The 27,390-nt window shown below is 42.5% G+C and overlaps 2 protein-coding genes across 2 annotated transcripts; one reads left to right on the top strand and one right to left on the bottom strand.

Annotated features, from left to right (window-relative positions):
* The first annotated feature begins 1,272 nt into the window (after positions 1 to 1,272).
* Positions 1,273 to 3,862, top strand: cxxc5b (CXXC finger protein 5b). The gene is made up of 2 exons (XM_033632568.2): positions 1,273 to 1,412; positions 2,250 to 3,862. Exon 2 carries the CDS (start codon positions 2,448 to 2,450, stop codon positions 3,339 to 3,341), a length of 894 nt encoding a protein of 297 aa, XP_033488459.1. The 5' UTR covers positions 1,273 to 1,412; positions 2,250 to 2,447; the 3' UTR covers positions 3,342 to 3,862.
* An 11,441-nt stretch (positions 3,863 to 15,303) lies between these two features.
* Positions 15,304 to 26,526, bottom strand: LOC117260586 (uncharacterized). Its single transcript, XM_033632571.2, has 5 exons — positions 26,212 to 26,526; positions 21,868 to 21,985; positions 18,503 to 18,611; positions 18,180 to 18,405; positions 15,304 to 16,166 (listed from the first exon to the last, which is right to left on the bottom strand). The coding sequence occupies exons 1-5, from the start codon at positions 26,390 to 26,392 to the stop codon at positions 16,000 to 16,002; spliced, it is 801 nt and encodes a 266-aa protein (XP_033488462.2). The 5' UTR covers positions 26,393 to 26,526; the 3' UTR covers positions 15,304 to 15,999.
* Between the last annotated feature and the right edge of the window lie 864 nt (positions 26,527 to 27,390).

The following is a 27,390-nucleotide window of genomic DNA, read 5'->3' as shown; positions in this document are numbered from 1 at the left end:
AGACAGTGTACGCGAGTACGGTGGGCCCCTGCTCCCATAGTGACACGCACACGCACGCACGTACACACACAGACACACGCACGAGGTCTCTGGCTGCGTGCCAGATGCAACGGAGGGCTCTCACAAGAGGTGGAGTGGACTCCACCGTCCCCGTGTGAGGAGTCACCTTTAACAGACAGCTCGACACCGAGAGGGAGGCTATCACCGGAGCACAGCGACATTAGCATGGAGGCTAATCATGCTAACACACTGTGACTGCTAAAAGACAAGTGACGTGATTCACAGAGCGAGTTTGTTTGGTGACAAATAGTTTTTATTTTTCAACCACTACATTTTTTTTAAAATTTAAGAATAGACGACTATTAATGTCACCACATGTTACACAGAGGCCAACATAATGCCCTTAATGAATAACAGTATACCTGTAATGGAAAGGTATGTGACACGGACTTCCGGTTAAGATACAACTTATAATTAAGACTAAAAATATGCTTTTTTTCCCCTTAGCAATTATTAATTTTATTTTACTGCTTTTATTATCTTTTCTTATAGTGCATTTTTAAAATATATAACAGCATGTAGGCAAACTGAAAATAAAAAATACTTTTTTTTTTTTTTTTTTAGCAATATCTGATACATTTGCACTATATTGTGGTTGGTAAATGTGCTGTTCCAGGTAAACTAAAAGATGAAGCACCTATCATCACTAATTTGCCACTGTATACTTAGCTGTGTGTTTTAAATTAGGCTAATTATAAATTAGGTATTGACTGTAATTCTGGTTCCACTCTTCACAGTCTAGATCCCATGTTTTAACACATAACCCACAGGTTATTTTATTCACTAAACAAGAATTGTAAATGCAATTTTCATATGCCAGTTTATTAGGATGGAGCTTTATATGTTTTGTCATAACATTAGACAGCTGTAATAAATAATGTCCACGTCCTAAAAAATAAATTAAAAAATGTTGATAAAAGTTTTTATTTATTAGTGTTGCTGTGTTTACATGTTGGGTAAATATTTATATGACATAGTGATAATAGGTATCCCTTGGTAGTAACGCCCATCATTAACACATTGGCTGTATTGGAGAGTGGGACAGACACACAGCCTGTTAATGCCGGCTTTAATTTGTCCTCCTATAATATTGATACTGACAGCTGTACGTGTATGTTCAAGTGTTCCTGTGGATATTATGGGGTCGCTCTGACCACGGTCTCGGCTGCAGAGTCCACTTCGCATTTTGAGCGACGCCCCCAAATTCCGTGCAGAGTGTTTGCAGACCCTCCGGGACGGAGAGGTGGAGGAGGAATCGGCAGCTCCGCCGTCCATATACACTACAATCACCACGCCATTAGTTCATGACTTCATCATATGTTTGACAGGAGAGTTTGGACCGTATTTAGAAGGTAAGGGGAGACGTTTTACCCATACTTCCTGTTGATTTTCGCTGTTTTGGTTTTGTCGCCTTTTCCTGCGCGCAGCGCCGTGTCGCAGCGACCACTCGGACTGTGGTCAGCTCGTCGTGGCGTCGGTCGAGCACCGTCTTCTTAGGTAACCTTAATTACGGTGAAATGATCGATCGGGTTTCCCAATCGACCCATAAAAGGCTTCGCGCTGTTGTCCTGTAACAACATATATGTCCCGTGTTTAATCACTGGAGTAGATTTGCTACAAATGTGGACATGGAATATAGCCTGGTCTTTTTTTATCCACAGCAACCGCATCGTTGCGCACCTCGCTCCTCGTCGTCGATACCAGACAAAAGACAGCCAGTTTTTTTACGGTCCTCTATTTAGTCTTCCTCCGTGAAGCTTAAGCTTTGGCTGGCACACATAACAGCAGTCGTCAAAATGTATTTGAAAAGCGCGCTCCACATTTGACCTGCGCATATGCGCATATCTTTGCATATTGTTGTCGCTCTGTTATTGATTGCATTGATATACCGTGAAATTCTTAAAGGGATACTGCCTCCTGTATGCGGAAATCATGGGCAAGCCTTGCACTGTCTCATACATGGCTCTGATCATCTCTATTCAAGCTGTTTATTTCTGAAATGATATACATATATGTTGTTTTTCTCTTTAAACACAGATCCTCCACACTCTGAGTCTCTGACAGTGTTTAGTGGCGCTGGCTGAGAAATATCTTCCAGTCTAATCTCCTCTGTTTACTCTCTTTCTGTATCCGTCTCTCCAACATTTCTATTCTTAACCTTCCTCTCTTCATCCCCCATTCATTTCTAGCTCTCCAGGACTCTGAGGCTGCTGCAGAGAATGGGAATAGGGACACAGGCCAAGGCTTGCCATTTTGGCTGAAGTAACAGCAGGACGGTTGTCAACCCCGCATCGGCTTCAATCCCCTTCTCCCTCACCTCTCCTCCCACACACACACATACACACACACACACATTAGGACAGACACCCCCACACACAGCCACTGCTATGTCCACTGCCGTAGACATCGCTGGCCCTTCCTCCCCAGATCAGGCCCACAGCAGCGCTAAAATCCCCAATGAGCCACTGAGACCCAGCCTAAAGCGCTCCAACCACCCCTACAGCCTCTCCCATTACATCTCCACCCCTTCCCCAGCCGTGGATGTCAAAGGCCTGATCCAGCCCTCCCCGACCCAGCAGCAGGCCGCCCAGCCTGCGCACACTAAGCCTCGCCGGGCCCCCTCCTGGCCTGACATGTGGGAGTCACCCAGCGGGCTCCACCTGGCCCACGCCGCAGAGCTGCTGATGCGCGCCGGGCTGCTGGCTCTGACCCCCGCCACCACAGAGCAGGCCGGCCTGGGTGCACAGAGCAGCCAGCCAGCTAAAAGGGAGGCTGCAGAGGCAAAGGGGGGGAACGGGGACGGGGAGGGAGGTGGATCAGGGCCTGAGGAGGAGGAAGAGGACTCCTCTGGATGTGGCACTGACTTCCAACCCTTCCTGGGTGCCTGGTTCCCCTTCAGCCCCGCTCTGTTCCCCCTGGCAGGCTTCCAGATGGGGGGAGGCCACTGGAGGAGCGCGGCCATGGGTGCTGAGGGCATCGAAGGGCTGGTGGCCGAGGGCTACTCTCCTGGCTCTCTGGGCGGGGGCAGCGGAGGGAGGAGGAAGAGGAAGAGGTGCGGGGAGTGCGTACCTTGTCGGCGTCAGACGAACTGCGAACAGTGCAGCAGCTGCCGCAATCGCAAGAGGGGACACCAGATCTGTAAATACAGGAAGTGCGAGGAGCTGAAGAGGAAGCCGGGAGGTCCTGGGTTTGAGAGCAGAGTGTCTGGGTTTGATCTAAGGGGCTCCGACTTTACTTTGGGTCTGGCACAGGAGAGAAGCAACGGCGCCTTGGACGGATAGTAATGTATGTGGTGGCAGCATTTGTCAGAGGATCCTGGTTGGATGATTGTTGAGGAGCTGCAGTTTGACAAAAACACACAGGACACCATGTTAACATACTCGGACTGTGGTTCAAAGATCCTCAGATCTTGTGTTTAATGAGGAGCTGCAGCTCCGTTTAAGAATGTCCACACTCGTTCCCATCCTTTCTTTTGACAATCAGTGAATTGGAGAGGAGAGAAAGAAGGATACCAATGTGTGTCAATATTTAGGTGACGACAAAAATGCTGTAAATAGACTGTAAATATCTGGAAAACATTATGTCTTTTTTTACATCCCTTTCCAGTTTGGATGTATTGTGTTTCAACATTAAAAAAAGGAGCCAAATGTTTTGTTTCTAATGGGGAGTTTTGTTTCTGTTGTTCTGACGTCACTGCATCAGTAAGAAATGAATGAGTTCAGCCTAGGCTAAATTATTTCATGTGCAACTTGTACTGTATAGCTCTGTTTGCCCTTTTGAAATAAAAGAAATTGGCCATGTGCACTTGTCTACAGGCTGGGTTTATACTACATCTGTGCGTGTGTGTGTGTGTGTGTGTGTGTGTGTTCATATTTAATTGGGTGTGTGTGTCTGTTAGCCACCGTGTTTCTGCTCGTACACATGCACACACGTGTGTTCATGTGTGTGTGTGTGTGAGGTTGTGTGGATTATGAGTCACCTAATGGTGTGGCTGAGAGCCTTATCGCAACCCCACAGACACACACACACAAACACACCTACACGCTGCCTTGGCAAGTCCAGTGCATGCACTCGAACACACCTAACCTGACACGCACACACAATCACAAACACTGCGTTCACACACTGATGCAATTTCCCTTTTTATTCACAAGTGAAGATCATATATAGACACACACTCTCTCTCTCTCTCTCTCACACACACACACACATTATAAACAAAATACACAGCCAGCTGGACTGAGGCTACAGGGTGGGTTTTTGCTTGTTGCCGTAACGATGGCTGATGTGATAAGACCTTCTTCCTCGGCGCCACACTCCAGGGGACCGCAGGGAAGACGTAACCATGGCAACGGCCGGCCCGAGGTGTCACGCTATAATTGGGCCACGGCTGCACTTCCTGTGTGCCTTCAGTCAGGGGGATCGCAGAGGGACTGTGTGTGTGTGTGTGTGCATCTGTGGGGGTGTGGGGGTTGTGTATGTGTGTGCGTCTGTGTGTGTGCGTGTTTGTCAGGCAGGGAGAGAGAGAGAGGGAGAAAGCGCAGCACGCCAGCCAACGCAGGACACTGCCAACTCATGGAGAAAAGCAGTGAGCTCCAACATCATGCTATTGCAACGCTCCCACTGAATGAGGAACACACAGTCTTTTAGTTAAAGTCCACAGTCTAGTGTTTCTTCATCTCCCAGACAAAGGGGGAATTTCAAATTCTTGGATCTGCAGCTTTTTTTTCCCTTTCTCTCTCTCTCCCCCTCTCTCTTCGGTGCCTTTCTAGTGATTTGGAGCTTAATCCCCCCTCCCTGTTCTCGTCACGCATGCACACACACACACACACACACACACACTCACACACACACACCGGAAATCTGTGTCACCCGCTGCCCAGCAGGTCCAGTGACTCCCTGAACGCCTGCAGTCTGGCTCCACTGGCCTGCAAGATGGCAGGAGAGAAAGGGAGGAGGAGGAGGAGGGGGGGCAGAAGGAGGGATTGAACGGAGGACAGAGAAGTGGAGGAGGAGGGGGGGGAGGGTTGAGAGGGAGAGAGAGTTGGGGGAGAGGGGGAGGTGGAGGAGGGGGTGGAAAGCGGATCTAGGGAGAGGGTGAAGGGGGGGAGAAAGAGACGTGGTGAAGGGCAGAGAGGGAGAAGGGATGAGAGGGGGGTAAGAGAGAGTGGGTGAAACTGGGAGAGATGAAAAGCAGGCCACAGGGGGAGAGAAAAGAGAAAGAGAGAGATATGCAGGGAGGAGGACGAGGAGATGGACAGCAGGGGATGAAGATAACGTGGGCCAGACAAAGAGAGAAAGGAGAGATGAGTGTGAGATTCCGAGTGCGGGCGCAGTGATGGAGGCCGAATGAAGCGCAGCGAGACAGGGACGCAGGGAGACGGGGGTTAATGACGGATGCATTGTCCAGATAGCCGGTGTGTGCCGTCACAGACCCCCGTGGAGCTTACATATGTTAGCACCAGCAGCCCTGCCCACTCTGGAGAAAAACTCCTCTCACACACACTGCAGTGGAACAACCTGCCAGCCCAAGGCAACCTGCGCTGGAGCTGGGCGGACCCTCGCTCACGAGCCAGACCTTTGAAATTTTGGCCACTGCGTCTGCTCGGAGACACTGTGTCTCATTGTGATTTTTTTCTTCCTCCATTGGCCGTATCCCCAGTGTTAGAAAATGTGTAACAGCTTTGCAGAAACAGCATCTTTCTGAGATCATTCCTCATTACGCCTCTGTTATCCATTTGTGTTCACTTTTATTCACATGGGAAACACGTTAGTCCCAAGCCCAAACACAATGGCTTCTTACATCTCTGAAAAGCTCAGGCTCATCTGCCCTCAGGTTGTATTTTGGTGACACTGGGGTCAAAGGGGACCCTTGACCTTTGACCCTTAAAGCTGTTAAAGGTGGATTCAGTATAGACGGACTTCTATAAACAACACCATCTACTTCTGCTTTGGGCTTATGCTGCCTATGAAAGACAAACCCAAAGACTATTAAATACCTTTAAGATATAACATATTATAGTTCTTGTGAAATTAAGAAAGACTTCTCTACCAGAAATTTAGACTCAGCCTGTCTAAACGAAATTTAGCTCCCAAAACATTCTGACATTTTGATCTTCAGGCAGGTTTACATGCTGTTCGTGGCGGAGGTAATGTGTACACAAAATCCTGTTAATCTTTAGCCTGCTGCTGATTTTAAAAAGGCACAGGGGTTCCAGGAAGTTAGGCAAAGCATGGTGATAAAGTCTGCCTGCAGTGATATTTCATCATGGCTTCTCTTCACACCCCCTCATGATGTGGAATTGATTGTTGTCGGTGAATATTGAGCTAAAAGTTGCTTGCAATGTTGCAGGATTCCCACCTTTTAATCAGAGCAGCACGTCATGAGCAGAGCTGTAATGTCTGTCACATGACAGCTTTAACTTTGATAGTGTCTATGAATTCAATGTTCAAGTAAATTATTAATTAATACAATAAATGGTGATTATAATAAATTGCACCAGTGACTAGCAACTTGAGAAATGTCATACAGTATTGATTTGCCTGCTGATCTCAAATAATGCAGGCTATTGAGGAAAGCATGTTTAATCAAATTTAGGACACTCCACAGAAAAACACAGAGCTTATTTATTTTCTAATTTAATCTTTTTGATCCCAAAACAGCTGCAGATTCTGAATGTCACAAATGTGGATCTGTTCAATCCCATCTCAGTGTCTAACTGTTTTGTTTAACATGAACATCACTGAGAGTCTACAGCCATGATAGCTGTACTTAGACCCACAGGTGCTCTGAGCTAAATGCTATCATTAGCATCAGTGGTGGTCCTAGCACATTTGGTGCCCTAGGCAAGTCTCCCCCCAGTGCCCCCTGATGTGTGATGATACCAGTGTTTTTATATTTGTGTTTCCTTTGTTTTTTGTTATATTTAAAAAAATGAGCAGAAAGCCTTTTTACTATACATTACACTTAATAATTCCCTCTCTTATATCTGTTTTATATTGCTGTGAAAACATCAACAAATTTCTCCCTCAAACAGCTGGATTTATTCAAGTTTATTTCCAAAACCTACATTTTACAAGATTACATTCAACACATTGTGAGAAAATTAGAATTTACCTTTGCCAATATATCAATATAATCAATACAATAATCAATATAGCCTCCATGATCTGTTTGTTGTGTCCACCAGCTGCTCAGAGGTAATGACAATTAGCTCTCCTCCTGCTGATTTCAGCACGGATTTGTTGTTTTTCATGGTCTTTCTCTCCACATACACTCCTCTCAGTAGTGTAGTGGTAAGTGAATAGGCACCAGAGAGCTTCTGTTGTTTTGACATGATATTAGCCCTTTTTAAACAGGAATTGTGGAAATTTGCAGGAAAGCCCAATCAGTCTTCTTTCAGCATTGGGAGTATAAAAACAAAATCAGGGAGTGCTGCAAAATGCCTACTTTTGTTTATACAGAATGTGCCTTTTTCGGGGCAATGGGGGGCGTGAGCAAGTATAAAAATGTTTAGCTCAGCGTGTGACATAAACAGTGACGTGGGAGGGAAGCCGTAGCTGGTCATTCCTTCAGCGATTCTCTCGTAAGTCGGCCCGTTCTTCAGCGTCCCCATCATCTGACGGTTAATGGCCTCTTTGTTTGCGAGGACAAGGAGGGCGCACAATTCCTTGTCTCCCCAGTTGCTCATCTTTACAGTATCTGTCAGGTTTGCGTTACCCTCTTGCTACTAGCTGCTCATTCCTGCTATCAGCTGTTTCCTGTTTATCCACCGCCAGTGGGTCACACGTGCGGCGTCATCAACAGCTCCTCCCACAAGTCTTCAACAGCCCCTCCCGTTGCGGAAGGCCGCCTCGGTCTGTTTAAACTAAAAGGGTTCTGCCAATATGACTACCCTACATGGTGGAAAATTGGGCACCTCGGATCAACTCCCCATTCTGCCTCTGTGTGTCTAAACACTCGCAGCTGGCTGGCAAAACGGCCCAACATTCCTGGAAAATCTGGCAGTGTAAAAGGGGCTAAAGATTCAGTGTGTTTCAGGGTTCATTAGATGTCCATCACGTGAACCCATCTCCCCCAGGGAGCAGGTAAAGTGTAACGAGCTGGGGAGGGGGGCCCAAAAATAAAGGCCTCTCTATTATTTAGTAGGCTTTGCTATGTAGTTATGTAGTTATGTAGTTGTGGCCATGGAATATTTCAAATCAATAGCAGTAATAGTATTCATAAAAAATAGTGAAAGATAAACATTTTGATCTTTTGTTTCCCTTCCCCATTTGTGGCGCCCCCTATGGATGACGTTAGATGATGGATGATGGTTAGCATACTAACATGCTCACAGTTACACTGTGCTAATGCTAAGCAGGTATAATGTTTACCATGCTCACCATCTTAGTTCAGCATGTTAGCATGCTGACGTCCCCAAATTAAGACTAAATACAAATTCAGAAACTGGCCTGATGGTGGCACTAGTTGAAAAGTGATTGGATTACCAAGGTGAATAAAAGTCATCCCGTGGCGGACATAAATGTCTGTGGCAAAGACAATATAACAACCAGGTTGTGTTGCTGAATTATGTCAGTGTGGACCAAAGTGGTGAATCAACAAATCGTAAAACCGACATTGCCGTAAATCCACAGAGACAATCTGTTAGCATAGCTTAAAATGTACCAATAGAGAAACACATTTCCACAATTGTTTTAAACTACAACAGATGTCAACCCTTTATTTTGTGACATTTGAAATGAATATCTATGTAATTAGTCCAAAAATGTTGCTACATCTGTTTTTCTACAAGGAGCATTCAAATTTGTGCTGATATTGATAGTGTATATATTGGCAGCCCCTGTGGACAAAAGCAGTTTCCATGAGCACCAGCATCCCTTATCGCAAAGATCTTGATCTGGCTAGCATGTGCATTTGTTTTATATGCAAGTAACAGAGGGATGCAACTTATTTTTGATACTGTTTTTTCTGTTTTTAATCACAGCTGTTTGCAGGATGCATGGCTGCAACCTGGTGATGTATGTAGTTGTTGCTATTGAAGATTAATCATTGTAATATGACGATGATGAAACAAGGTAAACATTGTTTTGTTTGCCACCAGTGTAAATTCATATATTAATGTAATACCACTACGTTTCACAAATGCCTAAATGAAATACACGCATGACATACCTGTCCAGGAGGAAGGAGGCAACTCAGGATCAGTTTTGAATCTTACAGTTCTCTCCATCTGTTGAATGACAGACCAAGGTTGACTCGTGTTTTCACCCAGGCTCTATCACTGTCACTTTTAGCTTTTTTTTTTTTTTTTTTGGTCTTCAGTCAATTCTGTTCTTTTTCTCTTTGCTCAACCTGCCCCAGCGTCGGCCATTACCACAGAATGAAACTCCCAAATGAAAAATCTCCACCCGCCGCCTTTTAACTGGCTAATGTGCTACTCACTGCCAAACTTTGCCTGTAATCACAGACTCTTCTGGTCTGTGTGCCACAAATGATTTTATTGGATTTTGCAGGAAATCTGACCCGAGGATACACTTTAACAATAACAATATAAAAATATCAAATCTTCATGCTGATGGTCTGGTTTGCTTCTGTAGGTCATACAGAGGCATCAGAGTTAAATTGAGACTTTGATTGCCAGTTAAAAATGTAGCTGCTTTAACTTCTGGTTTAGTCAGGAGAACTCCACCAATTTTACATTTTAGTGCCTGTCAAAATGATGCTATTTATTGCATTCTGGAAAATGTTGAATTCTGTGTTTTTTTAGCTTGACCCATACGAAGGACTAAAAATAAAAGCTTGACCTTTTCTGTGCAGTAAACTGTCCCCCACAAGCACCCACTTAATAGAGAAGGATCACTTAATCCCTTTAAGTTCAGGTTAGCTTATATTGGTTGAAGGTTCCTTATGTAATATTCAGAGCATTAATATTGCAGCAAAATGCTATTTGCTATGTATAAACATAGTAGAGTAATGGCGTCCTGAGCAGAGAATAAAGTCACACTACGTTTCTGTGTGGGTTGTAATCCGAGCTTCTCTGTTTTTTGTTGTGGTAAGCCTGTCTGGTCATGGCTGTGTGTTAGTGTGTGTGTGTGTATCCCTGGCTAGCTCATTGCCACCACTCTGCTATGCGCGCATGCAGTGATTATCGCTGATATCAGGACAGCGTTGCTGCAGAAGTAATGAGTATGCCTTTCTGTGTGTGTGTGTGTGTGTGTGTGTGTGTGTGTGTGTCTTTTGGTGTGTCACATTCCATGTCACAGACAGGCCTAAGAACAGGTAAATAGCATAGGGAGTGATGGAGGCCTATGGAAACTTTAAGGTCGTTACTTCTTTTTATATATGTCTTACTTACTCAGCCTCTCTTTCAAACTCAGTGCAGACTAATTTGGAATGGAATTTGAGTGCTGCTTGGGCCAAGATGGACAGTGTTTTGTGTGCCCGTCATCGCATCTCGGCGCTAAAGGAGCTAAAATTAGCATGCTCACCTGGGTGTTGTGTTCCCTTCAATGCTGACTGAAGCGTCACTACTGCAGAGTCATTTGACCCGGGTGTGAATGTCCATTAAAACCTTTCCCATTGCATTCAAAGGCCAGATGTTAGCAGGTTTTTTGTGCAGTGGGAAAGGGGCTTTCCCCCTGGTTAACAATATTAACTGTCAGCACTGTTGCCGTTGTTTAGCGCTGTTTATAGTGTTAGCACTGTTAGCAGCTAGCCATCAGCTCAGCCATCTCCATGTTGACAACCATGTCCAGACAATTCATGTGCTCTGTATTTTTGTGTAGAGCCCCTTTATGGTTAGGGTTAATCATATTTTTTGTTTTCTTTTCTGTAAAAAAAAAATGCTACAGGCAAACGGTTTGCAACTTTTTGACGTACATAAAGCATGATGCATTTTTGTAAAAATAAGTATCCTTTTTCAGTGAAAGCAGGCTTGGAGGATACAACACTTTTCAGATCTGAAATAGTCTGTTTTGAATTTGGAAGACTTTAATGTTTGGAAATTTGAAAGGGTATATTACTTAACTTTAATTCACTTGTCAGTGCACACTATTTTAATCCCCAACCCCAACCCTAACATATACTGAATGTGAGAGAGAAAACACTGCACACATGGTAACCAATCACACAATCTCTGACTTGAATTTAATGCTCACATTAACAGTTAAACACTTCAGACAGTTTATCTTGTCTCACCCTGAGGCTTTACTCAATAACTGGCCAACACTGAGGGTACAAATTTGAAAACCATTGCCCCTAAGTGCCAAATCTAATGACATCACTACTGAGGTGTTGTTATTCGCTGAATGCAGAGCTGCTGACGGACTGACTCGTTGTATCTCTTCACAATGACTTCATTCAGAAAACAAGATAAGATACAGACAGTACGTTTTATTGGTCTCAGACATATCTAATCCTTGTTATATTCTTTGAAGTTTAACTTCATGCAGGCGCTTAGTCAACATATGAGGAGCACAAACACTAGTGCTTCTCGTGTCCTAATTTCACCTTTCAGGCTGGACAGAATATAAACAGGGGCACCGGTGGACTCTTAACACCTACAGTAAATAGAAACATTACAAGTCAGCAGCATGCACTTTCTTAGGGGACAAAGATGAGCGGTCTCCTACAATGCTTTGCTGGGAAACCCAACACTGTCCTACTATATATAGTGGGGCTTTTCACACTGTGCCTGACTACTCGTGTCAAGTCACATGATTCAAGAAATATGGGTGGACACACACACACACACACACACACACACACACATGCACGCACACACAGACACGTACGCTCTTTGCTCACATACAGCAGCACATACACAGAGGCTGAGGGTGTGGAGGTGGTGAGGGAATGCGAGGAGTTCTTTTGAGTTGGCTCTGACGTGTTGCTTCCCGTGACCTGACTCCCATTTGCTCTGTCTCCCCGGGCGTCTCACCCTCTGTCTCGGTCTAAACCACATGCTAATCAGCATTCTGTGCTCTCCGTTTGATCTCTGATGGGCTGTTTTCTGACGCATCCCACTGAATAGATAATCATTGTGTAAGTGACCACCATCAGCAACTCCTCTGAGTCGTCCCCTATCAGCAACCCCCGCGTGCTGAGCACACGCTGCAAACATATGAACAGACAAAACTGTGTTAGATGCAAAAAACAACCTAGATCAAATCAGTCTTTTAGTTGCATGAATATGTTCTTTTTCTCACACCAACAAAAGACATTAGGGAAAACAAATAGAAGGTAAAATACAAAAGTCAAAGTGTCAGCAGGAGCAGAGCTTCAGTGAGGAATTAGTGACCAAGTAAAGGGAATATGTGACCCATTAGTCAGGTAGTAACTACAGCTAAAACACTCCATACCTTAGAAATGAAGCACACCTCTAACACATGTTCTTACAAGACGGATTTAGTATTTCTCTGCAGTTTTTTTTATCTAATGTCCCTTCAGTGCTGCAGTGCAGTCTGTCGATATTTGTCCAGGGACACCTTCTCTAGTCTTTTAGGTTCTGTATCAAAATGAAACAATAACCACAAGGTTAAAGTGCTGACTCAAAACTGTAGAAGTGTGTGAGGGTGTTTGAATCCTTGCTGGCCAGCCACACAGGAGCTCTTTTTATACACACTCTCTCCAATTTGATCACAATGCAGGTTAGTCATCAGGTTAAACATGGCCGCTTTTAAGGGAGAAAAAGTGTAATTTTCTTGCCTTGCCAAGTCTGTCACCTGACCATGCCCTGTCCCCTGGCTCAGTCCAAATGATCACGTGTTTCACTAACTGAAGTCCAGACTGAAGGGAAAAGGCCCCAGAACAAGCAGGAAGTGAGGATGTTAACAGTGAATGTGTCTGATGATGTCTGCGTGTCGTAGACTTCAGACACTAACAATGTTGGATAACAAATATTAAATGACGTTTGATTAAGAAAAAAAAATCATCTTGTATTCCGAGCATTCAGCCACAAGTATGATATCTGTTGTTTCTGTTGTCATGAAGATGTTTTTTTTTGTGTGTGTGTGTTATCCTAAAACGGGAGTATTTTCAGTCACAAGGTAGCAGTTGTGAGATTTAGCTGATAGCTCTTGAAAAACCAATTAACTAGACCTTGTGATGAGAACTGCTATTTCCAAGGTCAAAAATGAACCTACAAGGTCAATTAAGTTGTATAACGTCATTAAAGTTTATCCTTATCTATCTCATTATTTTTGATCCATTAAAATCACTGAACTTTGTAGCGATACTAAGCGACACTAAAAGTATACAGTCATGCTTTGAGCTAAATGGTAATGGCAGCATGCTAAAATAAAGGGGTTATCTCTGGATTTGAAGGGTGAAGCCAGTGCTGAAGTGCCTTAAACATGCATTCTTCCTAATGGCCAGCAGGGGGCGACTTCACTGGTTGCAAAAAGAAGTCAGTATGAAAATGACTCTACTTCTCACTTGAATTTATTACCTCAGTAAACATTTTCCTTATGAGTTTATGGTTTCAACCGCTAGTTTAAAGTCTTTTTCAATACAGAATGATGTTCATTTGACAAATTACTGTTCCATTTAGAGTAAAATAGGTAATAAAGTAGGGTACACTATAAGCCATGGCTACCTTGTGATTGACAAGTCGCTACCACAGTTGTGTCCTCAGGTTCTCAGTCAGATCCATCCCATAGCTCCACCCTCACGTCCAAATATGGTCACTTCTACAGTACCTCCAAAATATCAAGGTGGTGACGTTAACAATGCCAAACTTGAGGTCTCAAAATAGTAGTCCACAAACCAATGGGTGATGTCACAGTAACTATGTCCACTTCTTTTATACAGTCTAGGGCCTCGATCAGGCGCCTGGCGTTTTGACGGAGTGCTCTGAAAGAACTCCTCGAGTTGAGTGGAAAAGCTCCCCATGTCACCTCTGCTTTCTTTGTATTGTCCAATCCGATGATTTGAAAGGTGGGCCCTCTATGGTGGATCATGACAACAAGTTCACAGTTGGTAAACAATGGAGGAGAAACTGGTGGTAGGGATTGTTAGATACCCAGAGCTATACGACTTTACCCTCTGCACGTCTAATTTAGTAACTGGCTACAAATTACTGTCAAATAAATGAAATTAAAATAACAACAGATAGATTACATGCGTAGTTTAGGGTAGGAGGTGATAGGGTGGTTGCCTGGCAACAATAAAAAGGTGCAGCAAGTGTTTTTTTTACGAGTGGCATTTATTCATCCTTTGGGGAACATAAACATCTGTACCAATAACTGTATGTACAGATGGTCGATGTGTCTCCACTTCCTCCCACTGTACAAAAATAAAGCCATAATATCCTGGATACTGTTGCTAACCAACCAATGCTGATGACATCATTTGGAGCCAGAGCACAATGATAACATTACGCGGCAATCTTACAAGATCAGGTTCCTGCCCATACACCTGTCTGACCATTAGCGAGCAGCGCCACTGATTGTGAACACAGCAATGGACACACACACAGAGCTGTCAATCATGAAGTCAAACCCCTTATTATAGCATAAAACAAATAATTAAAACCAAACTTATGAAAAAAATGAACACTTGAACATTAGCGCAATAGGAACTATCTAATGAAATTATAAGTTAAATTTATTTGACATGTATTCAGATTTTTTAGTTCGCCCCATGTTCCATCCGCTAACATAGAGAGGGCGGGCTTTATGACCTATACTGCAGTCAGTCACCTGAGGGCTTCACTATTCGGGAGCTGTCATGTTATCCACCTTTATATACAGTCTGTACTGTGTATAGAGTTTCATGGTAATCCATCCAATAGTAGTTGAGACATTCGGACCAAAGTATAAATATAATAGATAAAGAGCTACAGTACCTTACTTCCTGTGGATGTCAACACCCTCAATTTGAAGAATCAGCTGTTTAACGTCATAGTTATTGTTTCTTGTTAAATCCAATGTGCTGGAGCCATAGCATTATTAAAACTGTCCAAATACTAGACTGATTCCCATAATCTTTTTAGATCACAGTTGTGATGCCATTATACCCTGGTTACTCATTCACATAAAAATAACTTTAAAGTTGGTGGTTTGATTTCCTGGTTTCTCAAAATGTCCTTAAGCAAGACACCGAAACCTTAAACTGCTACTGATAAATGCTCATCAGTGAGTGTGTGTGTGTGTGTGTGTGTGTGTGTGTGTGTGTGTGTGTTCATACGTGGACAAAAGGAACTGTAAAGTGCTCCAAAAACACCCTCAAGACAAAGGCACTAGATAGTTACAGTCTGTTTATTGTTGACCATGAATTCAGTCCTTTAATTTTATCCCCAAACCCTGCACCATTGTGATTGTTATAGTGGATGAAGTAGTGGTGTTAAAACAGTACAATGACAAGTTACATGGACAACATTTAAAACAGTTTAAAGACTTTGAACATCACAAACGGACTGGATATGATTTTCCTAAAAAGCAAATACATATTTAAGTTCCCAGTAACCTCTGCTTATGACCTCTGAATACTAAAACACCATTAACACTCATTTAACACATGAACCACAGTGTTTCTCAACCTGTAGTCAATAGTCTGTGTGAGTCTGGTCATCTCTCTCTGCGTCTGCCTGTCAATCACACAAAATATGTGAGCGTATTTGAACTCAGCAACATCAAAGCTGCTTCATTTTATCATTCAGGTTGACTTCAGTTGAAAAGCTTTCAAGTCTTTCTCTCACTCCACCCCTGCAGACGTTTCTCTGTCTGCAGGTCGGCTCGTGAATGGAGGCCTAACAAAAGTGTATCTCAGTTCAGCGCTCAGGTTCAAGTAAGGATCCTTCTCCGCCAGTGTAAGTGGCCTCAGCCTGGATCAACGGTGTCCAACTGAGCCATTATTTTTGGCACACTCAGTACAGTAGGCTCTGCCTCTGTGGAGTCACAGTGTCGTCTCGTAACAAGCTGGACACACCTTCAGTCTCACTGGATCAAAGGTGTGCTTCTCATCTGTAGGTGAGCAGGTTTGGCAGGTAGAGGAGGTTTGGTGTAGGCAGGTGGTTTGCTGTGGGGATCATCTGCGAACGCCTTCCTGAGCTGCGCCACGCGGCTTCCATAGTCTGACTTTGTCTCTTTACAGCGCACGATCTCTGAAAAAGGGAGAGAGCAGCAATGTGAGTTCGCAAAATTGGAGTATGACATGTTATATTAAAATCAGAGTTTCCTCTGAGCTAACACAATAATCCCCAGATTTACTGACATAGATGTTAAATGCATCTCTTGTGGAGCTGAGCCAGAAACAGTTACGTGTGTTTTTTGTCACCGTCCCTCCTCATTTGTGTTTTGGAGAAACAGGGAGATGTTTGTTTGGAACAAGACTGGACATGGTATAACAATTATGCCAACAGACATCATCACTAAAGTTGAATGTAATAATAAACCTTTGGGTTACATAACAAACCCAGTGTTTGCAAGTCTTTCTCACATCTTAATATTTTAGATAACTCTCATGACAAATAAAAAAGGAAATGCACGGTGTTATATATTAAATAAGACATTGTTTATTTATTATGTTTAGATACTTTATTTTTAAGTATGTACTTTTTCATTTTTGATTTAACTGACAGCTACATTTTCACACTAGTGCACAGACTGTCCATGTATCCGCGACCAGCTGAATGTTTAGTCACAATTTTCATGAAAGAGTTAAAAAAAAAGTTCCCTCCGAGCTGAAAGTCTAATAATTTACTCTATTCAGTACTGATGTCCTTTTAGTCAACAGCTCTAGTTTCCCAATACAAATAATCTTTATTCTGTAAAACTTTGCTATCACTAGCAAAAAATAAAAACAACCCTTTTTAAACTTTGTGAAATTGCATTTTCAAATAATCTGATGGGTTTTCAAAAAGTTTATTTATCTTACAAACCTTAAACTAATTAAGACAATGTAATCTTTATCTGTGAAATAAACTGAAAATTGAGATACATGCTTTTATTGGACCATAACCAGTCAGCAGGTAGCTGATGTTTCTGACACCTAACTTGTGATGCAGTGTTCGAAAGTAAACCAGTACAATTCTGAGGTTCCTAAAGGGCACTTATTATGCTTTTTCTTATTTTCTGTCATCTATATATAATGTTTCAATGTTGGATGTTTATATTAAATGTGGCTAAGGTTTCAAATAATGAGGTAAATGCATGTTAATGTAATCCCTGTGAGCAAAAACCTCAGGCGTCAGATGGTACTGAATCCTCTGTTTCTGACTGTTTTCCTACTTTCGAGACCAGCTGACGTCAGACTGTGACAGATTTCTTTATGTAGTTATCTGCTCCAGGCACGCTATTGTAAGCGATTGCATTACATACACAGCTACATATAGCCACAGGCTAACGTCAGGGAAACATGTAATGTTCGCTGCCAGTTTTGTTGATTTCTCCCCAGCCTGGGATCATATCCCTACAGGAACATGTTATTATCTTATTAGTGACTTTTCATGGTATAAAGTGCAGCTATACTCTTTTACACTCATTCTCTGACTGTAATGACGGTGCAGAGACACCAAGAGTGCAGATAGAGAAGACTCAGAAACACTGACCAATCAGAGCACATTCTGGAGGGGGATTAAAGGATCAGGCGCTAAAACAGAGTGTCTCAGGCAGAAGGTGAATACAGGTGTTTCTGCACCGAGATTTTTTTTCCACTTCTTTATGTAACTCGACATTCAGAGGGAAGTATTGAACTCAACTACATTTATTTGACAGGACATATGATCAGTTTATCAAATATGATGCCATGTTGTAGATTTAACTACCAAAAACTATATAAAACAGTTACAGCAACAACATTTAATTCTGTTAACATGCTGCATTTGCATTAATAATCCAATAATCAATATTATAACACTTTGAAAGGGGCTATTCTGCATAAAGATAACATTCATTACATAAAGTTTATCTTACCCTGACGATTTCTTTTGATTTTCTTTTGCTGTTAAAATGGGGCTTCATGTAGGACTTTAACACGTACTGGCATATATTTATAATGTGGCGGTACTTTTACCTTTACATATATCTAATCAGAATATGTAAATGACTCATCATATTCTTAGAACACATTCATCAGGCTTCTGTTCATCTCTCTCCCTCCTCTCTTGTTTTGTTACCTCTGTCCCGTGTGTCGGTCCTCTCTGCGTCTGACAGCTGGGCTTTGAGCAGCGGCCAGTCGCCATGGCTACTAAGATGGGGCCTGCAGTGATGAGTCCAGTCGCTGAGGTTGTCCGAGCTGCCACCTGATTCACTGCCGCTGTCCTCCGCATGGTCCTTGGGGTCGTCGTCAGTGCTGCAGGAGTCCTCCTCAGACCACTGGTCGTGTGCTGAAGCTGAGTCATCCTGAATTTAGATGAGACACAATTTGACGGTAAGACTCTGCTACACTGTTCATCTCACCGTTCAAACTTTAAACCCACATACAAACACATGAACTCACGCTAACATCTGTGAGGGACAGCTGGACGTCTTCTTTAAAGCCGAGCTGCTGGGCCTCTCTTCCTGGCAGCAAGTCCGTCTGGATGCCATTCATATTATCACTGTGGACTCTGGAAGACAAAGACGTCCATTTTTAGTCCCAGAGACAGCCATTCTAGCCTTTGAATCAATCCTCCAGTTAGTCATACGGCAAATAACTTCTGTAATCCAATTAGGATGCAGAGACTAGCTGACTGAAAATCTTTAGTTCACTGTTGATCTTATCTCAAGTCAATCACAGTTATGTCATCTGTTGAAGAGACTGAAGACTTTATTAAAGGACAACTTCAGTATTTTTCAGCCTGGGCTCTATTTCCCCATGTGTATGTGTGCGTATGATTCATGGGTACCACTCGTTCTAAAATTGGTTCAGTATTGAGCTGTGAAACGAGCTAAAACGGTAATGGGGGCAAATGCGTCCCGTATAAAAGTGCTTTTTTTCGCCACTGACCGGTTCAGATCACCAGTGTTATCTCTGTAGATAGCATATTGTAGCGGCCCTGGGGCAGTGGTGAGTGTGAATGAGTGGAGTCAGCTGTCAGTCAGTGTTGGAGCAGAAAGGCGGAAGTTGTCCCCGCTCGGTATTGTAAATGAGTATGTGTGTGTGAAGTGTGTGTTAAGCTAGAAGAGTCAGAGGACGGAGTCTTTTACGTGCTACCCCCTGGAGTGTTACCGGAGTTTTTGGAGTGCTCATATAAACGGGCCTTTTTCCCGAACACAAGAACAGGATGTCGCGCAACACCCCCGTACAGCTTTCATAGGCTGCCTTTGTCGGATGGAGAGATGCTGAATGTTGTGGCTAGTTATGCTACAAATGGATGCTAACACTCCTCTGCAGACACTGCGCCTTGCAGACCATCGGGTCTGCAGTACTCACTTCTCCCAAGATGACTACTGCCAGCTGAAGAAGAGAAGACATCCAATCCCGAAACACCTCTTCCTCAAGAAAACAGCTGTCCCACGAGTAGAGAGAGCTACAGACACAGTGGAGCAAAGCTCGTGACATCACACAGCCCAGAGGTAAGGGAAAGGCTAAGTTAGCATGCTATTTACACAGATAGCACTGACGATCTGAACCGGTCAGTGGCGAAAAAACACACACTTCACACACACATACTCATTTACAATACCGAGCAGGGACAACTTCCGCCTTTCTGCTCCAACACTGACTGACAGCTGACTCCACTCATTCACACTCACCACTGCCCCAGGGCCGCTACCATATGCTATTTACAGAGATAACACTGGCGATCTGAACCGGTCATTGGCAAAAAAAAGCACTTTTATACGGGACGCATTTGCCCCCATTACCGTTTTAGCTCGTTTCGCGGCTCAATAGTGAACCAATTTTAGAACGAGTGGTACCCATGAATCATATGCACACATACACATGGGGAAATAGAGCCCAGGATGAAAAATACCGAAGTTGTCCTTTAAGGTAGATGTTCTCATGTGTTGGTTTAAAAAACACGAGGATGAGCTATATATCCATGATTGAAAAAAATATGCTCTTATGGACAATACTTTTATGTTCATCATTCTTTGAATTAGTTTAGTTCGGCCTTTGTAAATGCAAAATGTAAGATCTAGTCTAGTGTGTAGGATTTAGTGGCATCTAGCGGTGAGGCTGCAGAACTAGGAGAATAACGGCGGCGGATGCAAAAACACCAAAACACAAATGGCCCTAGCTACAGCCAATGTTTGATTTGTCCATTCTGGACTACTGTAGCACAACATAGTGGACTCTGAGAGAGAGGACCAAAGTGCAAGATTCGGAGCTGAAAAATTAAGCCAACATGTAAGTGCCACAAACTGCAGTTCTTTGAACTTTGGCCACTTGAGGCTGGCTCCAGAGGCCAGTCAATCCCCACAGACCCCCATGTTAAAATATTAGACTTTACAGCAGAAATAAACATGTTCATAGCCTAGTGCAAAAATGGTTTGGTCTCTATAGCTAATTTCCTCCTTCATGACAATTGTACAGGGGTGACTTTTTATATAGCTAACTATAAGTTTACATTTTAATAAGGCTCAAAGGTGTGCATGTTTAGGGGCATGGCTGCTTGAGTGACAGGCTGTCCACGAGGCATCACTACAGTTTATAAGTCAGTGCAACCCCTCACTCCTTCTCAGCTCCACCCTCTTGTCCAAATATGGTTACTTCTAGCCACAAAAAAACAAGACGATGATTGCTGTAAATGCTGAACTTGAGGCTTTAAAATGGGAGTTCACAAACTAATGGGTGACGTCGTGGTTGCTATATCCATTATTCTATACACTCTATGGAGAGGGCTCGCTTTGTATGCAGATATAGACAGCTCATTGTAAGGTTAAGAAAACACAACAATTCTTATTTTTGGTCATTATGAACTAATGAAAACATAATTAAATATATATATACATATATATATATATATATATATATGTATATATAGATGCCTCTAAATCCTACACACTGGACCTTAAAATTGATCTTACAAATGAAACCATATGAATTAGATTTTCTCTGCAACGCATCAGCATGTGATGGGTGGACATGGAGGTGATCAATCAAATTTACAGTCTAATATTCCACGCCTTTTGTGAAAGTAGCAGTTCCTCATTTTTTTCACATAAAAGTAGAAACAGATAACTTCTCAACTTTTTCCCCTCAGGCGTATCCAAGTCGTATTATTGTTGGCGCCGCTGTCGTCAAAACAACTGGATTGCTCTCTGTTTTCCTCAGAGCCTAGCAACTACCACAGTTTCCACAGATACTTCGATGGATCCACCGTCCATCATTTCCACCACTGGGGATAATAACTGCAAAGACCTTACAGTAATACTCCTCAATAACTTGGGATAGCTATGGATTGCAACTGTGACAAAAGAAGCGATATCCTCTTCCTGTTTCAGTTGTGCAGTGGTTGACGCACTTCCTTTGTGCCGTAAATCAAGCTCTCATATTCCCGGGAGATCGTATGCGGTGGCAGTAAGAATTGCATAGTGAAAGCGAGACTTGTAGGGAACCAATCTAAACACTGATGATGTCATTATTGTATAGCCATTACATTATGCACTCAATATTTATTTCACACTTACAAAATGAAGCAAAAAATTTGTCTATTTCCACTTTAATTAAAAATCAGCTACACTTTGTTCTCTTCAACCTGCTGCTGTTAAAAGAGGCTCTGAGTTGCTTCAGCCAGCACACAGATGCTGCTGTTCTGTGGTCTGCTTTTATATTTCATAATCACAATTAGGTGAATGACTAAAATGCCAAGAATTGATCATCACTGATACCGTGTTATGTTTTTAAAGGAGTTCTTTGTGTTTATTTGTGGTTACCTGTTGTTCATGAGGCTCTGGAGGAGTTTGGAGGACCTGAACTCATCCATCTCTCCGATCACACTGACGCTCACATCTCCGTCCCGACCAAGCAGCCATCTCACATGTTTGTTGTCAGCTGGAGGAAAAGGAAAATAAATAACAAAATGGGTAAGCTTTCTGTCTCAACAATATTCTGTCAAAAGCACTTGTCTCATGAGTTGTTATTCTGGCTTTTATCCAGAAGGTGGTGCTGTCCTATAAGTATAGAGCTTAGGAAACCTCATAGCTGACACAATGGACTTCGGTCTCTCACTGTTCAACTATTCCCTATTTGAGCTCTCTCTTTTATTCTTTTTCTCTCTTTTTCTCTGTCTTTCCATCAGAGTAAATTTATTGTTTCTTATTGCAAAACACAATTAATGGCAGAATACTGAAAACTGTTTAAACAATGTGGGGTTACTGCAAAAGGAAAGAAAAGTAGGTAGTAGCGGTGACCTCATTCCTGTCAGTGAGCAAGGCAGCATGAAACTGACCTGAGGCGGTTCAACAGAAACTCCCTCAAAAGTTTAAACTGGAAACATCTTGTTTAGCTTTGTTTCACGCTGACTCACAGAACTGAGGAGCAATACTCTTTTACAGTCCTTAAATATTCATAATTTACTGTTGGAAATTTTCTATCATCTAATTTTCATGGGCGTCCTCTGTGACAATATTGTGATGAAAGCTCAATTAGACAAAGCATTTACCAAAACAACAAACATAACATCAACATAATTAAAATGAGACAAATAAACAAAGAAAAAAACAATTAATTAATATTAAAATAAGACAAATAAATCAGGAGATCGTTCATTCATAGATTATAGAAAACTATTGATGTCTGTAACGTCTATTGAAGTTACAAAGCATTATCATAGATGTGTGATTATGAACATGTACAACTGATCCTATAATAAGAAGACAGAACATTTTTGCAAAAAAATATTTTAAACATGTAGATTATTCCATTCAGAGGGAGCTTTAAACATTAAGTCTTTCTTTGACTCAGAGACTGCAGAGACAGAAAAGTTGCTGTGCGTACCAATCAATTATCAGAGGAGAAAGGTAGTATGAACTGTTTATTATGAATATTATATATATATATTATGAACTGTAAATTAATAACTTATGTGATTACGTATGTGCTGTATCTTCTTTTATTAGTTAATCATCAGTGCATAGTATGGAGAAATAAATCCCCTAACATTTATTCCATTACATTAACAGGGTATTTTTAGTTGTTATCTAATCGTGACTCAGGAGGCAGAAATAAATCCTACTCAAGATTGTGTGATAACATTTGTTTTCCATGACACCTCGTCAAGGTGAAACACCTGCCGTGACATCACTGACTGGGGTGTGGCTTGGGAATTTCAAATTGTTAAAGAGCTGTACAACAACACCTTTCTGCAGATTGGGATTTAATGTAGATTTATTTTTATATCTATACATATTTTTACCATTGTTAAGCTTTGTTGTCCTTGTTTTTAGTTGTATATTTCTTTCCTTTTGTAAAGCTGACTCTGATTTGTCCTTTAAAAGTCGCAGTAGGCTCAATGAACAGATACTGTAGGAGCCCATAGAGACAATCAGCTCCTAACAGTGAACCCACTATACATTTCTTTCTTTGAAACCATCAAACAAAGGCGGCTCTGTTTCTCTCCATATTTTAGGGAATGACTTGTGTTTGCGTGCTGTCACCCAACACATAAGGCTACATTGTGCTAATGTCTCAGCCCGATGTCACCTTACCAAAGACCCTCTCTGACATAAGTCATGGTCTGTGGGTGCAACACACCTTTATGTTCACATAAAGAGTTACGTAACTTTGATTACAAGACATAGAGGCCATTTACAAGAACTGAGGTGTCTGCTTTAATTAATACCACACCTTCAAATTAACCAGAGATGCAGCTCATCATAAAGTTATGTAATGTTTAATTGTGTTTTATGTGACATTTATAGGGCTGTATGTACACAGAAGTCTTTTCCAACAACAGCAAACAACGAACAAAGACTGACTGGATTGTGCGTTGTGTAACTCAAACAGACATAACACACTCGGCCACTCTCAGGTGACATGGCACAGATTGGGTAAACAAAGACGGTAACTTAATATGCGATTTAAAGTGTGGCGACGCCCCAAACCACAGGGCTTACTCAATCTTATTTAGCTTTCAGCCTGTAGAACGATTCGAGCGGCGTTGATGGAGGCTGTCTGTCACACACTCATTGTGCAACAGAACCAGGGGATGTGATCGGGTCTCACTGAGTCTGACTAACACCTTAAATGGAGGAGGGGTGGATGAAATGAGTCAGACAGAGAAGTAGAGCAGAGGGACACTGACACAGCAATGAAAAGACTGTGGACTATATTACTTTGGGTGTCATTTCAACACATTAATCAGATTGGTAACATGAGAGGGTGTTACTACACAGCTTGTATCGTGCACTCAGAGCTGAGGAGATTTTGGTCATTAATTAGTTGTGAAAGGGCTTGACTGTGCATTTTTATAAAATCTGAAATATATGCTGCCCATAATGCACAATAATGAATAAAACACAGTAATTACTTTCCATGCAGATTTCTTAGAAAATGTCTGAGATATGTGCATGAGGCATACATGGAAAAAAATACTAAGGTCATACATTCACATCCCCCTAGCCGCCCCCAAAGACATTTTTGACTAGTAACCAAAATCTGTGGGAATTCCTGATTTAAAATTTAAGAATTTAAAATTTATTTAATTATTTCCACTGTTAAATTATGTGTCCATTAAAGCTGATCACCCTTAATGCTGTGTCATAGTCTCCACACGACCAGGATGTAAATCTCGCAGGGAAGAAAAAGTCATTTGTTGTCAAGAAATTTAAAGATCTTCCATATAAAAATGTCTGGATCAATGGTAGCAACATCCCTGAGACTAAACATATTTAGAAGGCAAACTAAGATTAAAGCAGTATTTATCAATCACTCAATCAGTCCATCAGCTAGTTAGCTTAACTTTGCAGAAAGACGGGAAACAGGGGAGAAACTAGCCTTGCTTCGTCATAGACACTCCAGGACGTCACTCTGCCCACCCAAGAAATAGGCCTGGTAAATAATCAAAGATACTCTAAAACAGAAGATAACCCACTACAAGCTGCGTCAATGGTAGTAAATGGTATACATGTGCAGTCAGAGCAGTGGCAAAACGCACGAGGCACGGATACAGGAATTTAATTTAAAGCTGCCATCTCAGTTTATCAATGGTTAACTTATCGATTTTATAGTTTTGTATGGATTAAATAAACAAGATAAATCATGCTAAAGGAGCTGAATACAACATTCAGAGTATTAATATAGCAGAAACTAATATTTGCTATGATTTGCTAGAGAATTAAGTTACACTATCTCTCTGTGTCAGCTTCTCTGTTCTTTGTTGTGGTCTGGCCACTCGTGCATGTTAGTTCATGTGAGTCAATATGTGTGTATCCCACTGGCAAGCTAATTGCTGATATCGCTGTTCTGACCCACGCTGTTGTTGCAGAAGTGTAGCACCCAACCTCCAGTTACCCCTGAGTTAACATTATCTGTCAGCACTGTTGCCATTGTTAGCTCTGTTTGTTGAGTTAGCACCAATAGCGACTAGCTGCCAGCTTAGCCCCTTCCATGTTGAGAGCAGAGTGCAGAAAATCCTAACCTGGACTCTGAATCATAGGTAGGCCTATGCCCTGAATGTCACATTCAGTTCCTTTAATTATTGAGTTTTAAAGGTGTTCAGGTAGGTTTTGTTTCTCTCAAACAGAGCTAGCTGTTCTCAGTCTACTGTGTATGCTAAACCTAAGATAACCCGCTGCAGGGTGCGACCTTACACTGACTGAACGGACAGATATGAGAGTGGTTTTAATCTTGTACTTTTAACTTCAGCAAGGAAGCAGAGAAGTATATTTTCCAACAACTGAAACCATATTTGCATGTTAGAAATGTCCGATTAAGCTACAGGTAATTAAAAATGTTTGTTATTTAGTCAGTACATAATTGTCATTGGTTGAGACACCCTGCTGTTTTACTGTAAAGAAATAAGGCCATGTAAGGGAAGCTTGCATCTTTGACCTCCTTTCATTGTTAAGTTACAGTTGCCAGTCAAAACAAATGCGACTTTTCCCAGAAACCTTGTTCCTTCCTGGTACAAAACTATGTTGATACTTTAGTCAGTGTCTTCCTCTTTTGATTTACTGCCAATCATACTCATACTGTGGTGTAAAGGAATGAGATATATGAGTTCTCTATTTACTTCCCATCAGTGTAACCAGTACAATAAAGCCAGTGTTGGACTCTACCTTTCTTTGGCCTGGTGTTCTCATTGTTTCTTCCTTCCCTCTCCTCCCTCTCCTCCCGCTCTGCCCAGCGGCGAACCTGCTCCTCTCTCATTTTCAAGAAGAGGATCCTCTTCTGCTCCTCGCTGAGGGCCTCCAGCACCTCGGGTTCCACCCACATGTCCTCAAGGATTTTGGCCAGCATCCTGCCTCTTGTCCACGGGTGTCAGAGACGACCGTCAGCCCCTCTGTCTCTCCGTCCAGTGGGTCGTGTTTCAGCGGTGGGGTATGATCGCTCCTTTTTCCTGTCCCAGAGTCAGGTTCCCTTTTCTTTGAAGGATGTGGGATCAGGTGCCGTCTAACTGCTGGAGGTCACTGTATTGTATCTTGTCAAGTGTTCGTCCTCTGTGCTGTAGGAGTGTGTCGGGCCTCGCTGTAGGTGAAGGCACGGTGTGTCCAGATCGACTGAGCTCTGAAGGGTGCTGCAGTGGTTTTTACACAGGAGAGAGAGAGGGAGAGATTATATCTACTGTATTGTTTAGTTCCCCTCCATTCAATCCTGTTCTGGCTGGCACAACACAATAGTCCCGAGGCAAATAAGCCACAATGCCAAATGTAGTGTGTGTTTGCGTGTGCATGCAGTGTTTACTCTGCATACAGTAGGCAAGAGAATGGCGCTGTGCTTTCAAACACTGAAAGGTAAACAGGGGCAGGTTCAGTATGTCAACACACACACACACACACACACACACACACAAAGGGCGTTAATGACTGTGTGCTATCTAGGGCGAACAGACACAGATAGAGAGTAGGAGACAGCTACAGTTCACTTGAATTTTTGTATTAACAGTCGCTCTCCCTCACACACACTCCTGCATACACACACCTCTGTGACTGTTTTCACCTTATCAGCCCACGTGACACAGATAGACATCAACAACTTGTCACTTAGTTATTACTCAGTGAGGAAGTCCCCAAGAGCAAAATCCCAGAGGTCAACCTCCACCTTAATGTGCTTGTCAACACACAGTTTAAAAGCAGTCCCCGCCCTGTACACACTTTTGAAAGATGTGGAAAAGTGAGTTGCTGAGCGAGAGCCAATAAGATTAGTGTCTGTGATAACAGTTGGCCAATCTGCACTTGAGGGCGGTCTAATATTACGGTAAATCAGTGGACGCCGACAAAAGGGAAATATCATGCTTT

The sequence above is a fragment of the Epinephelus lanceolatus genome, chromosome 7 (genome assembly GCF_041903045.1).
Source record: "Epinephelus lanceolatus isolate andai-2023 chromosome 7, ASM4190304v1, whole genome shotgun sequence".
NCBI lineage: Eukaryota > Metazoa > Chordata > Actinopteri > Perciformes > Serranidae > Epinephelus > Epinephelus lanceolatus.
Note: the sequence above shows the minus strand (reverse complement) of the source record. Positions and strands in the feature narration are given on the sequence as shown.